This window comes from Crotalus tigris, unplaced genomic scaffold (genome assembly GCF_016545835.1).
Source record: "Crotalus tigris isolate CLP2741 ecotype Arizona unplaced genomic scaffold, ASM1654583v1 scf7180000018011.1402602, whole genome shotgun sequence".
Classification (NCBI taxonomy): domain Eukaryota; kingdom Metazoa; phylum Chordata; class Lepidosauria; order Squamata; family Viperidae; genus Crotalus; species Crotalus tigris.
In genome coordinates this window covers 63315-81878 of record NW_024096774.1, presented here as the reverse complement: position 1 = coordinate 81878, position 18564 = coordinate 63315, and the positions used below count along the sequence as shown (strand labels likewise).

The following is an 18564-nucleotide window of genomic DNA, read 5'->3' as shown; positions in this document are numbered from 1 at the left end:
TATGGTACTCCTTTGATTTGTAGTTTGCTGGATTTTTGTTTTTCCTTTTTGAAGATAAGGACACAATTCAAATCTCCAGGATTTCTTAGACTTCATACATAAAGGATTAGTAATTCAAAATGGATAGGTATTCCATGATCTGGTTCACTAAGGCCCCAATTATGAGAGAACAACACATGTGTTAGATGTAATCTATTAAGTGAAAGTGAGTGAATAGCAAATAAATATCAAGAGCCTATTACCTTTGAAACGGTTAGTGCATAACATTCGGCCATGCTTAATTCTCCATCTGAAATCCCTTCCCACATGTGGAAAATCAGAAATTTAAAGAAAATGTTAGAATCTTTTTCTCTAAGATATTAGTTTATATTGCAGAGGATATTATTTATTTAAAGAGTATATAAAATACCACTTATTAACATAAGATCCCACTACAGTCTGAAAACATTTGTCTGTGTCCAAGACACATTAGTTCTTTGGATATTCTTAAAAGTTGTCCAAGTGAGAAAGGGAGGTACAGAAAAATAAATTCATATGATCATATGTACTACCTAAGTCTGGTGGAACGTAATAGTGTTACGTTTTTTTTGTTCTACATTTCAAAGGATAAACGGCAAAAAGAGTAAATATTAAATAGCTTTATTTGCAACCACAAAAAAGTTAGCAGAGTCACCTTTAAATACTGAGAAAATACAGTCACCAATAATATCCCAGTATTTATAACACTTCTGTGACTTTCACAGTATGACCACATTTTTTTCAGCATTTGCGATTCTCCCTTGCTATTTTAAGCATATCATAACAATAAAGGCACATTATAATAAATTTAATGATGCACTACATCATACATTCACTCTGTTTTATACAATTTATAAACAGAAATATATATACAGAATGAAAACAATATAGCCAAAATGAAAAAATACATACTGTAGAATTAAGATTTATTCACCTAACACCCATCTCCAAGCCCGCAAATTTAAATATCATTTTCTCTTTCCATCTGTGAAGATTTCCACAACATTATTGTTAAGCATCAGTCACAGTCATTGAAACTAACCTAACCACTGAACACATTAGGCAGGTTTCATCCAAAAGAGTTATTATACTGAAGGAATAAAATCCATAAAAGAACTGATTTTTCCGGAACCATCCCTCTTTTACTTCCCAAAACTACTCCAAGAAAACTGGAGAGCACTTGCAAGATGCATAAGCAATGTACAGACGAAGGACCATTGAACAAATAGTAATCTTCTCATGTAAATTGACATAACAAAGAATGGCAGTAGACTCTATCTTCAAAAGTCCAGTTTCAAAGGGGGAGAAGGGTTAGTTATATTATATAAAGATAGTATTGGTCTATTATAGGAACATATGTTATAGATTAGAATGCTTCTTAGATCAAGTCAGATTTGACATCCATCTAGTTCAGTATGGATTATATTAACAGTAATTCACAAATCTTTCAAAAAGGTCTTTTCCAGCCTTCCCTGAAGATGCTAGAGATTTGTTATATAAAACCTTCTATGTATAAATACATGCTCCATCACTGAACTGTGGTCTTGCTCTTTATATATCAAGCCTGCTCTATCCTAATACCAGAAAATGATATTTATTCAAGATAACTGTACATAATTGGAAATGATAACAAAATGATTCAGATAGAATATAGTCTCCACATAATTATATTTCTTCATTTGTCTTAACATTAACACTTGATAAGGTTGACTCAGCCTTCCATCCTTCCGAGGTCAGTAAAATAAGGACCCAGATTGTTGCGGCCAATGCTGACTCTGTAAAATGCTTAGAGAAGGCTGTAAAGGACTGTGAAGTGATATGTAAGTCTGCTATTGCTATTATTCTATCACTGTCACATCTTCAATTTAGGAATTATCTTTCACCAGCCTTATATCCAGTAGTGGGATTCAAATATGTGAACAACCAGTTCTCTGTGTAGGTGCCGCTTCAGGAAGTCCTTTCTGGGTCTGGGCAACAAAAAAATTAGCTACCGGTTCTGCCGTAGTGGTGCAAACCGGCTGAATCCCACCATTGCTTATATCTCAACAATTATTTTTTTTCTGGAATGTAAAAATAAAGACACTTGCTAAATTGCGTTTACGTAACTGGTAGAGTTAAATTCAATTTTGGTAAGTTAGACATTGTACAGGCCTAAATTTGGAAAACTGTTAATAAAGGTTTGTATTTTCTCTTTATTTCTGTCTCATGTACCTAACATAGCCTATAATTCTTTTGGCTTACACAGCATGTAAACATGAATAGTAATAAAATATTTTAGATTACTGCTGGTAGCAATAGAAGCACTAGCATCCTTTAGCGCACTGATTTCATTTTGTAATATTCTACTTTAATTATCTTTGCCAGTTTTGTCTTGTTTTTTTAAGACAGCTCCAATGTATGCAAGTCATGAAGAATCCTAGGCATTCAATTGCCTGAGATCCTAGGAATCTTACTAAATTTATGCAGACATTTTATACAAAATTATGTGAAGCTATACATTAAGAACAAAATGATGCTAATGTCTAACAATTTATAGCTAAGCTCTATGACAGAGAGACAGAGACAGAAAGAGAGATACAGAACATATATACGTTCTCTTATAGTCTGTATTTATACAGAAAAATTTAATAATATATTAATCTATATAAAAAGCTTTCATTTAAACTTTTGTGGATTGCAAATTTAATTTATTGTGCATACATAATGTCTTTTACATTTAATATGAAGTATTACGATTTAAATTAAATGCAATACATTCCTTTCTTTTGCTCAAACCAAGAATGAAGTAATCCTCACTTTAATGTTGCCTGAATTTACTTTCAATAAAACAAACAAGTGTTTTGACTTTTATGTATCTATTAATAAGATGAGCCCACAAAGTACAACATGAAATAATATATAACAGTTAAATTAAACCTAAATTAATATTTGACATATAATGCTATATGTCAACTTTTCTATGCATATATGTGAATTGACTTAAACATTCACAATACTTTGGAAGTAATTATATAATCATATGACTATAATTCAAAATATTGATATAGCATAGCATCCAATTATTTAGTAACCATTAAAGTTGTAGGGTAGAATTTCCAGATTACACAATGAATTTATTGTGTTATACTAATTTCTATTTGTTTCTAAATTGCTCAGAAAATCCAAAATGCAAGATGCAGGGCTATTTCATTTAGGAAGTAATATTCCACCTGTTTTATAAGACTTAGATAAGATATTTGCAAAAATCAGCAAAAGCTTTATACTATCAAGGAACATTTTCAAAATTAATGCTTTTTACATAATTTCACTGCACATACATTGTAAAATTCAACACTAAGATACTTAGTTTTGCTTGCCCTAATATCTATCAGGTTTCATTCTACCTCAACTGAAGTGTTAACAAAATATTACTTCTCAAGAGTTTGTGATGTTTGGACACATTCGTCTCTAAATTCTGTGACATATGTATGCATTTTAATACTGCTGTTAAGCTTTCCCTTAAACACATTTGAAAACACGATTTTATGTTTCATTTAAACATAAAACCCAAACATTGAAATGTTTACTTCATTCAAAACTATTTCACAGCCACTAACATCCTATCTTTATTGAGGTTTTTAACATTATTTATTTAATAATTTTACATACCGTATATTAATTTATTAAGCATTGCCTCCTTTTTTTTTTACAAATTCCTGAAATATTTGGCACTAGATATGGATGGGTGTGTTCTATAAAAAGGATTCTTTATATTCACAAACATCTTGTAGTAGCAGTTCCAGATAGAGACATATCTATAATTGGAGCCATTTCTCAGGTTTCAAAGTATACAACAATCATAAACCTTTACTTTCATCATTCTCTGTGTTTCGCTTTATGGCACTCTTATACTGAGTTGCTGTTGGTTTGTCAGTTTGGAACTAATTGGTGAATCTGAAATTGCTGCCACTTTTAAAGAATTTTTAATGGAACTGAGTTCCCATGTGGACAAATTAACAAGGCGTACTCCACAAAATCTCCTAGCAATCTCATACAGTTTTTTAAGAACAGCTTTTCTCAAAAGAATATATACCCATGGATCCAATATTTGATTACACGTTGCCATTCGAACAGCAAAAATTATAGTTTTACATGATAACTGGAGGTCATCTTTATCTCCAGCTCCATTTATTCCAATAATGGCCATCATTACCTACAAAAAAACAGATCAGAAAAAAACAGGTCAAAAATATATTGCTGTTTTTAACAATAATAATTTGCTTTAACAATAAAATAGAATATATGAATATATATATAGAACAACTTTATATATTTTTAAAAAACTGATTCTGGATTTGAACCACAATGGATTAAAAATTAAAATTGATGTATCATAAAGAGTCAAATCTCTTTTTGGAAAAAGATCATTTTGCTCAATGTTTGCTTAGAAATGAGTATCAGATGGAGAAAAGTTTAGTATAGTATATCAGTGTTGCTAACATAGCCTAGCATGAATTATATGTTCCTATAATTCTTTATCTATTGTGTTCATTTCTAATTCTGACGCTTTCAATATTGTTTTATTCTTTTAGTTTCTACATTCTCCTTTTTTATAGCTTTTTCCATTTTGTTTATTTGACGTTATTTGCAAATGCCATTTTTTCTAATTTGCACTTGTTTACATCAAATCTATACAATGATATCTTACTATAATTAAACAGTTATATATTTCTGAAATGCATAAAGGCTATCCTACTATTAGAATCAGGCTACTGTGCAGTTAGAAAAACTGCACAAGTAGAAATGGTACTTTTTAGCTAAGTCCTCTGGTCCTTCCCGTGTGTTTATAAGCAAAAGCTAAACACCTGTTGGCCTTTCTGATGTTCAAGAAGCTAAATTATATCCTTGCATGAGGTGCAGGAGATTACTGCATGACCATCATTAATAACAATCAACTTCCAATACTACAGGTTTTAATGCATTGAAAAGGTAGGTAATATCTTCTGTACTGCCAATGAAATTTTTGGGTTAAATCTTTATGAAATATTTGTGATGTTCTAAACAGATATGATGTAAGAATATATACGAATTTAACACATGTTCTGAACATAGAAGCTATTATGTGCCAGTCCCACTAGTAGATTAGAACAGAAAATCAACTCTACAGAACAGCTAAAACTACTTTTACTGAAATTGGTTATAATAACAGAATCTTTCAAGTGATTGTTCTGTAGGAAAAAATCTTCTCAACTTAAAAAATGTTTCAACACCTTTTGTGTAGATCAGTGGTTCTCAACCTGTGGGTCGGGACCCCATTTGGGGTCGGACGACCATTTCACGGGGATCACCAAACAACGCAGTCCGCCATTTTTTCCCCCTTTTCCTTAGCTGTGCTACTCCCTTTTATTCTATTGGCTTTTGAAAGCCAATAGAATAGACTCTCTTGAATAGAGTCTAATTCTATTGGCTTTCAAAAGCCAATAGGAATTGTCCAGGCTGTCTCTGCCCTGCTGAGCCCGCCAAAAGTCCCATTCTGCAAACGGTGCTGCACCAGTTGAGTAGTCCTCGACTTACGACCGGTTGAGTAGTCCTCGACTTACGACCGGTTGGGGGTCGCGGCATTAAAAAGGTTGAGAACCACTGGTGTAGATCATGGTTCCTGAATATTTCCATCAAGGTCATCTTCTTTGCTCTCTATGGCTTTGGATGAAGTTTTAGAGCCCTATGATTGGGGGGGATTATATCAAGTTTACCGAAAACCAATTAAAATGGCTGATTTTATGAAATATATAATAATCTAAATAAATAAAAGACTAGTAAAATGCTCAGCATCTGGTTTTCTAACTGATCCTAAAATCCATACGTTTCCATTAAAATAAATAAACTAGTGAGATAAATTTAAATTTTACTTTTAACATTATTTGGAACTCAAGATAATTCTAGAAAATTAAACGCATGCAAAATAAAAATTATTTAACATGATGGTAAACAGCTAAAATGACAAGCCTTTACATATAGATAGAAAAGTTATCCCAGAGGAGGTGCTTTCTTATAATCCAAGTGAACCTGAACTAAAAGGGACAAAAAGAAGGACTCTTCCATTGAATTATAATAAACAGAGTTGTAAGGAAGAATGGTTTTCTAGCCCCCCCCCAACTGCACTATATTTATCTGAAATTATAATAAATTAGCTATAAAATCAGCTATCTTAATTTAAAGAGCTGTTAGAAAACAAGCAGTATCACAAGATCTCTACAGATATTGAAGATTGAAACAGACACAGAAATTTTTTTACAAAGGATCTTGAAAAGTAGAAGGAGGTTCCAACCTCAAATTGATGTAGCGAAGTATAACAATGGATACATAGTATTAGTTTCAAAGAAGATCAAACAGAAAAAATGACAATTTAATTTTTGATGGAGCTGATTAATTATTGTTTGACAGGAAACAACAGAGGGCAGAAGTCAAAGTGCAAAAGCATCTTGCTTTATGAAAGAGAGACAAATTCCTAGAAATAGGAAGGAATATAAGGCAGAAGTTTTTGGCAATAGGAAGTCAAGCCACTACTGCAGATAGCACTGCAGATCTATCATCAAAGAGTTGCTCACAAGGGAATATATTATCATTTCTTAATTTCATCATGGTTTAAGAAACTACTACGCTGTTGATTTAGGAGAAAAGAGATTAGAAGTGATAAACTCTTCTTAGAGTTTCATTGTGTCCCTGACTTTAAGCCATACTCTTTAAAAATATTGCACTGTTATTAATATTAATAAATCTGTTATGGTGAGACAAAGTAAAATTTTTAAAGAAAATTGTCATGAAATTGTAAGAATGTGAAAATTATAATGAATATAATTCCCTTTATTTGTCTATTTTAAAAACAGCTTTATCATAGCAAGAGCAATAATAACTATTATGAGCATAAGCAAATCAGTAATTTTCATTATTCTCATTAAAAGTACTGTTGGTGGGCAAATTATCTTTATATGCATAAGATGTGCATTCTTATACAGAATTTACAATTGAAAAAAGCTATTCATTTCTATGGTTTAGAACCCATAGAAATGAATACAATAAGGAGCTGGATACTATGACCAGGCATGTTTAGTGAGAAGTAGTATATCTCTCTGCTACTATCTGTACAAATAGCAGCAATACATAACCCATACAAACACACAGAGTCCAGTGTTCACAAATTGCTCAACATCTCTATATCATCTAAATGAGAAAAATTTAGATCTTAACATCTAAGAAGATGACTTGATAACTTGAAATTAATGAATGGGAGTAATTTCTTCCCATTATACTTCGTATGGTGGGGAAGAAAAAAAATCACTGACTATGACATAAATAAAGGTTTTCTCCAAAAAAAACAAGCACTTTAAATCCATAGATTTCAGAAGCAAATACATGTTCTCCCAAAACCTTTTTTAGTTTTTTTGACATTCAAAAAAGAGTTAGTTTCAGCACTATAATGTATACAGTTGTTTCACTAAGTGCACCAAAGTAATTAGTAGTTATAAGACATTTTAGAAAACTGCTCACATAAGCTTATTAATTGAACTATGATCAAAATGAGAGGCAGAATGAAAAACAGCAGAAATAATTGCTGCCAGTTCATAGGAAAGAAATGATTACTAGTTACATGATACCAGATGAGTCTGGAAAGTGCATAAGGCCCAGTACTAATTCAGAAGCAATGTTTATGCATTAGCAAACATTATTAAAGAATTATCTTTCTCTAAGAGGATATGTCCCATGAAAGCACATACAATTAAAGAAAATATTTGGTCTTATTTAATATTTAAAATATTAAATTTAGTATTTAAAATTTTCTAATGGAATTGATAATCAAGAGACTTCCTTTTTCTACCAAGATGTGACGCAAACAAAGTGTGAAAAAGTAATAAGGGTACATCAATGTTAGTAATCTTTAAAAATGTTAAGAAGGTGTAAGATCCTGTGGAGTATTGACAGAAAAAAATGTCTTCCTAAAAAAAAGTTCACTTTTCTTTAGAAAGCACCAAATGAGGTTCTTGAAGGAAATATTAAACTGAAGCATACAGCTGAAGAAATAAGAACAGTGGTGACTACTTTAAGAGGTGTTTTTTTAAATATCAAATTAATATTTTTCCTTTTTTAAAGAAAATTTAATCTTACAGAAGAGCTACTTTGAAGATCTTTCTTCAAATACATTCTTTTTTTCCCACAAATACACACAGAGAAAGAGATTCACATTATTATCTCTTCCTGTCTGAATGAAATGTGATTTCCTGTAAGTGCTCTTCAAGTAACAAAGTAAAAAATCTAATGGGAAAGGTGTTTTTTCTACTAATTATATTTTCTACACAAGTTTTTAAAGGAATATAATTTTTCAATAAAGACTTCAGTTGCTTAAAGAAGAACTTGGAAAAATATAGCTGACTGTAAAATAAGTTTGGTTGAATATATTTGTGGGATAGGGAAAAAAAGGAAATGTAAATTGAAGAATGAAATAATGCTATTGTAAACAAAGTATTATTTTTTAGAAAATAATCAGAAAAATCAGAAAAATATAATGAAATCTTAAATATGAAAGCAAACTATGCTTCATGAAGTCCATAAAAATACATCAGGATAACAAGTTGTAAACCAAGCATTCAAAGTACTAAGAAATCAGATAATTCCATCTACAAATAGAACTCTTTGCACAGGTCATTTTCCTCCAATTACAGGATAATTATGTTCAGTACTCTTTCCCATATATAGTACTCTATTGTCTATTAAATGGGCTAGGCCTTTTGAATTTAAGAGGTCCAATGCATTATGATGCTGCTATTGGATTATGACCAAATGTACCTATATAGAGAAACAGTTAATAACCCGTTCATGATGAAAGAATTACAGAGATGATTTGTTCATGGCTAGGTAACAGAAAAGGATCCTGAATCAGTCACGGTAACAATGTAATCAGGATTAAAACTTAATTTCAAATCTAGTATGGAATTACCCAATTATTTTTTTTCCAGTTAGTCATTTTAAGCTAAAAGTATAAAACATTTTAAGCTAAAAGTATAAAGCAGTGGATATTAATACCCTATTATATAAAACAACTTCACTTACTGTGCCATTATTGATCTATGTATCAGGCTGGAACAGCCACCAAAAATGCTGTTTTAGCTTTTATATGACTGATACTACATGTAGATTAACTCTAATTGAACATCTTTGCATTACACAATATTAACTGATTTCCAAAGAAAACTGTTTTTGAAAAGCAGGTATAGTTTATTAAATAGATAACTGTGTGAAAAGTGAAACATCTGATTGTGACTTTTGCATTTCTCTCATTATGACCTAGAAAACTCTCATTAGCCTCAGTAAGAATGATTAAAGTACTGTGATGATTTAAGAAGTTTAAGATTATGATAAAATACTGAACAATGAAATCTTTTATATTCTCTTTAATCAAAAAACTCACATATTTCCATGTATTTCCATGTATACCTGCTCTTTCCATACAGTTAATTCATATTATAATAATGTTGTGTGGTTTGACTTGTACGAAGTTTAACAGGACATTCTTTCCACTTGATGCTATCAGCCAAATTCTTCTAAGCACAAACATATTACTTCTTTTTATCACTGCTGATTCTCTTTTCTTGCTGAACATTCTTTAAAGACACTGTTTATGATGTACCCTCATCCACAATGATGATAAAAAAAAAATTACCGCTGACTTAGGTTTTTATTATTACCAGTCATCATTGATTCAGTGATATTGAATTTCTAATACACTTTATGGCTTAACTATTAAAATACTGAATGCCTACATACAGTGCATTATTGTCCAATAATGTAGGCAGTACTAGATTATTTTTACTTTAATTAAAATAAACAAGGATGTGCAATGTGTAAATAAACAAGATAACAACTTCCTACAATCCTAATTTGCTAATGATTCCCAACATATTAAACTATGTTTTTCCATAGCTTAATATTAAACTCTATTCCTAATTTGTCTCTAGTACCAATCTGAAATGTCTTAAAAATATTTCATTCCATACTCATTCAGGAAGAGCACATGATTCCTTGTGGAATAAATAGAATGAAACCATTTAGCTGATGAAACTATAGTTTGTAATCAGAAAACTCCAGAGTGTTAAATAGTAAATGTCAATGAGAACCATTTACACATCTAAATTAAAATTAAATTTTATCACACATTTCATGGAATTTGAAAATAATCATTATGTTTACATTTTTATTTATTTATAGTTCATATTTCTTAGCCACCCATCTCCCTCAGTGTGTATGTGTTTGTGAACACACACACACACCGCTCCTGACATGCCCCAGGTCAAACTGTTCTCCATCCTATTCAGCCTAATGACTCGGAATGTTTATCTAGGATTTCAGGAAAAAAAATCTTCCCCAGTAGTCTCTAACAGTGCAGAATATAGAATTTTAGGACTTTCTTCATAGAAAGTGCTGCTAAATTACAACCCTTACACATTTAATAAAATAATGGCCATTCAAATATTATGCCAATCTTTGGTTAGGAATCCACTACATGAATTGATTCCAAACATACAGTTAACTAAGTATGGTTTTAAATATGCTTCTTGTGCATTTTTCCTACTGCCATTTTTAGGCTTTTGTAACTTGTAACCAATTTCAAAAAAGCAACATATTTACAATAAAACAGCTGTTTAGGTTTGAAGATCATGCAGTCATAGTTTCCTCTACCCATGATCCAAATAAAACAAATTATGATTAGCACAATGTGTGGGTTTAAGCTATTTTAAATATAGTTCACTGTGATATTCGAATCAAGCCACCTTCTTCAAGGAAGATTGGACTGAATGTCCATCTTATAATTTACAACTTGTTACCCATAAGTAACAAATAACAGAATAACAGAGTTGGAACAGACCTTGGATGTCTGCTACTGCAACCTCCTGCTTGAGCAGGAGACCTATATCATTCTGGACAAATGACTGTCCAATCTCTTATTTAAATGTTGGTGCACTCACAACTTCTGAAGGCAGCCACCTCCACTGACTAATTATTCTATCAGGAAATTTCTTCTTAGATCTAGGTTGGTTCTCTCTTTGGTAAATTTCCATTTGTCATTTCTGTAACAGGTGCTTTAGAGCAGTGGTTCTCAACCTGTGGGTCGGGACCCCATTTGGGGTCGGACGACCATTTCATGGGGGTCGCCAAACAAGGCTGTCTGCCATTTTCCCCCCTTTTCTTTGGCCATGCCCCTGGCACCCGGTGATGTATAAGTGGTTGGGGGTCACCACAACATGGGGAACTGTATTATGGGGTCGCAGCATTAGAAAGGTTGAGAACCACTGCTTTAGAGAATAGATTGGCCCCTGTCTTTTTTGTAACAGCAGCTCAAATACTGGTAAACTGATACCATGTCACCCCTAGCCCTTCTCTTCATTACACTAGACACACCCAGTTCTTGCAACTATTCATTGTATTTTAGTCTATAGCTCTCTAATCATCTTGTTTAAATATTGGGGAAGAAGTAGTCTAGCAGTCTACACTTCAGTGGTAAATGCAACTTATGATGTGGGTGGATTGGCATTCAAAACCCAAACTAGCCACATGTATTTTGGTTTTGCTTTGATAGAAAAAAAACTTTTTCCAACTGTTTTAAGAAATGTTGGGGCTCCCCTCAGTATTGCTGTAGACCTTTGAAGGGGCACATTGTTTCATTACAGCTTCAAATGGAACAATCCTTCAACACAAAGCTTTGTTTGCATCTACTGCTTTGGTAAAGATTCTAAATTTTTATATACTACTCTGCCCTGTGACGCAATAAGTTTCATTATTTAAGATATTCTGTTTATCTTGGTTTTCAATATAAAAAGAAAAACAAAAGAAATTATAACTTCCTTTACACTATTCCGTGATAGCCTTAGCATATTATTCAGCATCTACCCTCACTAGAAAATGTTTGCACCTAGACCCAATATTTTAATTCTCCTTAAATATCTATTATTTATATGGTTCCATTATTTTCAAAAATGCAAAATGGTTTCCATTTATTGTTTCAGTGTTCCTATTTATTAACTCTTTTTCATTAACTACATGAAAATAGTTCCAGTTATAAACATATAGAATTCACAGAACCGAGGTACTGAATGTCAGGTTTTAATAATCCCAACACATGGTCATGACTCTATCATGATCAATGCACACTTGTGCAACAGGGACAGAGAATTGCTAGTTTGATCTGCATGTACATTTGACAATTATCTTAGACTTTCCTGCATGTACTCTATAAAGGTAACTGTCCAATCTTTAAAGCAATCTATCAACCCTGATATGCAAATTCTATCCACTCCTATCACATGTAATTCACAACAGATTGAATTTCTGGAAAGTTGTATCATTATATTCAACCCAATAATTTATCCCAATATATAACATAAGAATGTAAGTAGCACCTTGCTAGGTCAGACTCCTAGCCCGGCTAACAGTCTCATAGCGACCAACCAACTGGACAAGGAAGCCTACTAATCTCCCAGCAGATGGCCTTCAGAGGCAATTACATTGTTATCAATAGCCATTGAATCTCATCCAAAGAAGATCTTAGAATTATTAATCTTGGCAGCATCAGGACTATTTTGAAAATATTGCTATATTTACAGAAACACAAGCATACTACTTGAATGAGAAGATTTGAAACAATGGATTATGTACTGTAAATATGAAAAAAAAATCTATATAACAGGAAGCTTTAGATTTGGCAAATATGATTAAGTTCTTACCAGGAAAGGGGTCCAGCAAATGCAAGAGACAAACATTATACCCAAGAGCTGAATGATCATTTCAAAATGATGAGATCTGCCCTGTCTATGTTGACTCTTAAATTTGACTCTTAAAAGTGTAATTCCTGTCACAGCATTGCACAAAAGTGAAATAATAAGGGCCAGCAAACCCAAACATGAAAAAAGTAAGATGTAAAATCTATCTTCCCACTCTTTAGTATCCTTTATTTTATAGAAGCACCAGGTTCTTGATTCTTGAATTCCATAAAATCTTAATCTCAGTATAGGCAGCAAAGCTATGAAAATAGCAAAAAAACACACCATAGTCAATATCATTTTTACATGGTTAAAAGTCATTTTTGTTGAATGAAATATTGGTTTTGTCACTCCAATGCAGCGTTCCACAGCCATTACACTGCCCAGAAAAAGAGGATAAAGTCCAAAGAACACCATACAGCTACCAAAAAAATTGCAAAATATCTTTTCTGATGGAAAAAATGAACCCCAGTTTTTATCAGACGCATATACAAATACTGCAATAGTTCCAACGATGAGATGGCCCAACAGGTCTGTGATAACCAAGCTACTGGCAAAAAGCAAAAACAATGCTTTTGATTTCTGCCTAAATCTCTTATATGCTTTCCTGAGAATTACTATTGCAAGGCTATTGGATAAAATCCCAACAGTCATGAAGATGACAGAATAATATACATCAGATTCTTTTTTGTCACCACAGGTAGAATCAGAAATTCCAGACGTTAAGTGTGAACCATTCATTGTTAGAAAGAAAATTTCAACATTCAAAATATCTCAGTGGCCAGGAAACCATCAGGCATCTGTAATACAATAAAAGAAACTATTTAAATACAATAAATGATACTACATAGTTAATCTTACCCATTTCTAATACAAAGACAGGCCTAATGTAGATGAACATGCATAAACACCCATACAAATAATACAATTAACAAAATATATAAAGGGTAATACAATAGATCAATTCAGTCAATACAAAGCTGCCAAAAAGTAGAAAGAGGTATATTTAAAATTTTGAAATGCAAATGTTAGCATAAATATGGATGGGATTATTAAATTATCAATATTTGAGAACATATTTTCCAAACAATACTCATTATCTCATACAGATTCCTTTTTAATTGTATAATTAAGAGCATGTTTTATAGTTTCATGTACTAGTATACTGATTTTTACATTTTGTGAAAATTGGACTACCTCCTAGGGAGGGGTTTTTTTTTTTCAAACTTTTCCAATTTACCTTTGCTATAATCTCTCCAATCCAATTTTCACTCACATACATCGACAATAATGCAGAAAATATATGTATATTGCAATGAACAATCTGGTGATTAAAAATAATACCAGTATGATATGTAAGAAAGTAAATTTAGCTATAACAGTAATAATAATTGGTTTATTTTGCCTAACAGTTTGGTGTGAGATAAGGCAAAGACATATAAAAGGACTCTATTTTACCTTCATTGTTATGAATCTTTCCAGAAGATAGCCTTTCCACTGCCCAAGTTTATGGGTTTAACCAAGTGAAACACAGTAAAGCATCAGCAGACTGTTTCTTACTATGCAGTGTATGAGGATGTTCTGGAAAGTAACATGTTTTCTTCTACTGACGTCTGCAGCAGTCAGAGAACCAATAGGTGAAATAAACTTGCTCTTCCTGGCTAATATATGAGCACAGAAGTGTCTCAGATAATTAGCATTCAACTGCTGACAATGAACTAAATATATTGCTTTGTACTCTCAGTTTTACCCATTTTCCCCCAACAATAGAATAAAGTAGTGTTTTTTTATACCCAGCCCCCTGGTCCATATCTCCAGACTTCGCCCTTGCATTATTTTACTCAAAATGTCATACATATAACAGGAAGAAATTAGAACTAGTAGGAGAGTAAATAACCATTGATTAAACTGATTGATCAATTTGCTTCACAAATAAATGTGTACCAGTTTCTTATATTAATTAGCCCTGGAAATAAGTGTTACTTAGAACTTGAAGTAAGGACAGAATGGCTATAGGCGTCTACAGTCTATATTTAGGTATATGCAAAGAAAGAGTTATGATATGCACTTAGGAGAGCAACAGAAAAATGGACAAAACAACTGCAAAGCACTTTTGATGTCTGCTATTTTTTTTAAGTAAGGATATTCTATGTATTACACAGTCTCCAGATGCTGCTGTTCAAGATCTGACATGCTATTCCTTCCATCAGTGCAATATTATAGCTATATTTTACTATATTTAATATGTAGATGCTAATTCAGCATATATTATTTTTCTATCATACTATACTATATGTAGATACTAATTTAGCATATATTATTTTTTTATCATATTCATTTACCACAATATTCTCATATTCCTTACTTGTAGCACATGTTCTATGGCATCAGGAAAGCACACTGGAAATACAGAGCAGAAACACAATACATCAAACTAAAATCTGAGCTTATTTCAGGTAACTGAGGAAATACCACAAAATATGTTTTTTTCCAAAACTCTAAATTAATGGAGAATGAACATCTTATTCTACATTTATACATTCTGTTCAGTCCAATTTATTCATTATACAAAATTTTCTACCACATGAATCTGAAGCTAATTGAAACATTTTTACAGAAGAAATATGAATTTAAATGTAAACAGGAAAAAAAAATACACATGAGCACATCCCCCCCCCCCCCCGTTTAAATGCTTACATTGATTTTATTTTACTGTCATTTTTTTGTCCCAAATAGCATTTAATGACCAAGCAAAGTCTCTGCATGAGTTGGCCGGGTCATTTGCACTCAACCAGTCCTTCACTTATCAGCTCACATAGATTATACACTATCTGATACTCCCCTTTCCTTATTTCTTAGAAAATGAAGTTATAGCTTCCATATAGTCTTATGCTAGTAAAAGCTCAGCATAAAAACAAGACAATCTTAGGTTAACTTTGTAAAATTGGGTTACCTATTCCACCATGCCAAAGATTTCAAAAATTAACAGTTGCAGTTTTAAAATAAAGAATATTAATTCAAAAGAGGAAGAATTCTATACAAGTACACTTGAAATAAAAATACTATTTTGGCGTTATACTAGACATAGTGATATAAAGCTGAGCACTGATATACTACAGTTTATGTTGCCTGACAAAAACAGATTCCTGTAACTAATACTAAGCCAGTGGGGAATAATGCAAACAGATAAAAAGTATATTACTTAAATGGAGGAAGAGCAACATATGTAAGTATGCATTTTCATAAGCAATTCCAATTTTGTTTCTGTTTGAATATAGCACTTAAACGGATTAAAAGTACTCTGCATACATGGCCAATTTTAAATGCAAATTCAATTTTTAATTTGAATTTGAAGCTGTATGCAAACTAATTAAAATGTCAGATATTATTTTAGCAAACTTTATATTACTTTTAGAAACCAATGCACAGAACAGCATGTTTAAGCAGACTATTTAAGTTGCCACATAAGCTTCTTTGGGGTAAAATTACCAGAGTTACCCATATATGTGAGGCTAGGGCATGCTCTCGTACAGACCTGCTTCATAAAGTTCAGCATTCTGCAGCAACTAGTCTAAATTGGATGTTAAAAATAGGTAATATGAAGAGAGCAAAATGGGTAATATGGTATGAAGAAATATGGTATGAAGAGAGCAATAAGTACAATGTAAGATGGACAGAAGAATTTAACATGGATAACAAGGGCTGCACGAATAAATTGGAATCTATTCTGAGTTGCTGCTGCAGATAAAAATGAAACTCATTGTTGTGAATGCATCAATGAGGTACTTTTGAAGTGACAGAAAACTTCAAAAATAAACATTGCCAAAGGGTGAAAGATTTCAGGATTCATTAGTGATAGCTTTCTGCAGTCATACTGAAGGTCTTTGCAGTCCCTAAGAATCCACACCAATCTGACAGCATGTATTCTATCAATCAGCCATTACTGTAGAAGTCTACCTTTTTTTAAAAAAAGTGAGGAACTATTAAGGGAACAGCAATCAGTTACTGCAAGCTAAGTAGTGGAATAATTATAATGAAGGGATCAAAATTTTAAAAAATGTCTAGAAAAAAAAAGAAGCAAGCCTGCAAAAAGAAAGAAAGGAAAGTAGGAGGCAACTGAAGAATAAGTAACGGTGAACTCTGAGAAATGAAGTAGACTGTAATAAGATTGGATGGAGTACGGAGGAAAATGAGATTCTCTTCTATAAGAGAATTAATATTGCATTCCTCCCACTGGAGCATTGGATTTGAAGTCAGTGGGATTTCTTTCCTAGTAAGCCGTATTGGATTGCAGTCTTGATTCAGCCACTTTGATCTGAAGCTACCTACCCTAGTATTTGATCCTCTTATATCCTCAAACGTCTGGCCAGAATGGGCAGTTGTCTCTTTAGTCACCCAATCATCCAAGTCTGAAGAAGGTAAAACAAAATAATACACTTAACAGGCAGCATTCAGAGAGCCAGGTGGAGGCTCATCACGCCCGAGCGCTTTACCCCGCAGTGATTTCACCGTAGCGCAGACACGTTTTATATTGTACCCTCACAGCCACGGCTAGATGATCCTACGAACCCTTGGACAGGCTGAACTGGAGAGTCCGCAAGAGCTACGCGGAACTGCCCAGTTATTCCTAAGTCTTCCCCCACAAGGACCATGAAGGCGTCCGCTTTCTGCTCCAAAGCCGAAGCCCAGTTTTCCCTTTTCCCCTGAAAGTTTGGGACTGCAAAAGCTTGGACGACAAAACGCGGGAGCTCTTTTACCTCAGGCTTTCGGGTCTCGCCAGCGGTTGCGCGCCTGCCTCGCTCTCCGGGGCATCGCCGTCACCCACCAGATCGCCGGGGCGGCAACTCCTTCCCACGCTTCCCGCTCATCCAACTAATAAGACGGAGGGAGGCTGCAGCTCCGCTCGGTCAGACCCGCCAGGCTCGCCCACGCTCCCGCCCCTTTCAGCGGGCAAACGCGTCACACGTGCCACCGGCTTGCTCTTTTCCTCAGACTCCGGACTCTTAACAAGCCGCTGCAACTTTCCCGTGGGGAAGATGGTAGTCCTTTCCAAGAAAGCCTCCGTCTTCCTTTGGCTCTGCCAAAGAAAAGGGCCGGCTTATACCTGCAAGAGGGACGGAAAGAGAAAGAAAGAAAGAAAGAAAGAAAGAAAGAAAGAAAGAAAGAAAGAAAGAAAGAAAGAAAGAAAGAAAGAAAGAAAGAAAGAAAGAAAGAAAGAAAGAAAGAAAGAAAGAAAGAAAGAAAGACCACGAAGCATTCCTGTTCTTTTTCCTGGAAAGTTAGGGCCTCTATCCACAAATCTCAGAATCCTGTTTTCGGCCATGTCTCCACGCCATTGTCTTTGTTTCGTCCCCAATCCACAGGTTTCTACAGGTAGCAAGAAATCACAATACAGTGACTCACATATCTGCATCCAGCATTAGGACACAAGAATGAAAGGAAGTGGGGAAGAATTGTGTTATAATGTAACTGCATGTATGGCACGTTTGTGTTGTCATGGCTGGCTGTGGTCACTTAGGCCCCAAACTATACCTGAGAATGAAGGTCAGTTTAGCTGTCCAATGTTAAAACAGCATTTTCCCCTTTAAGAGTTAAGAAACAGTGGCAGTTTTGCCATAATAGGCTTCACAACATTTTAGTGGATGCCCATATTAAGTGGGGATGTAGTTCTGGACTCATCCCTTTCGAACTGGTGTTATAACTTGAGTATTAGTAACAATTTGAATGCTCAACCCTCATGTGGCTAAACTATCTGAGG

General features: G+C 33.5%; 1 protein-coding gene across 5 annotated transcripts; it reads right to left on the bottom strand.

Annotated features, from left to right (window-relative positions):
- Window positions 1-623: 623 nt before the first annotated feature.
- On the bottom strand, window positions 624-17988 carry PTGFR (prostaglandin F receptor). Of its 5 annotated transcripts, XM_039346564.1 has the most exons (5): window positions 17564-17903; window positions 17136-17215; window positions 15172-15206; window positions 12771-13606; window positions 624-4210 (listed from the first exon to the last, which is right to left on the bottom strand). In XM_039346564.1, the coding sequence occupies exons 4-5, from the start codon at window positions 13545-13547 to the stop codon at window positions 3893-3895; spliced, it is 1095 nt and encodes a 364-aa protein (XP_039202498.1). In that variant the 5' UTR covers window positions 13548-13606; window positions 15172-15206; window positions 17136-17215; window positions 17564-17903; the 3' UTR covers window positions 624-3892. The 5 variants fall into 5 exon arrangements, 4 of the variants coding, with proteins under 4 accessions (XP_039202498.1, XP_039202497.1, XP_039202499.1 ...); XM_039346563.1 differs by lacking the exon at window positions 15172-15206; XM_039346565.1 differs by lacking the exons at window positions 15172-15206; window positions 17136-17215.
- Window positions 17989-18564: the final 576 nt, after the last annotated feature.

What these genes read in the sequence shown, in the direction of transcription:
- PTGFR (XM_039346564.1), bottom strand. Translation starts at nt 13,547, where the DNA reads ATGAATGGTTCACACTTAACGTCTGGAATTTCTGATTCTACCTGTGGT. An exon ending in TTTGCTGGACCCCTTTCCTG is followed by an intron (nt 4,211 to 12,770) that starts GTAAGAACTTAA and finishes GTTTTTTTGTAG; the next exon opens with GTAATGATGGCCATTATTGG.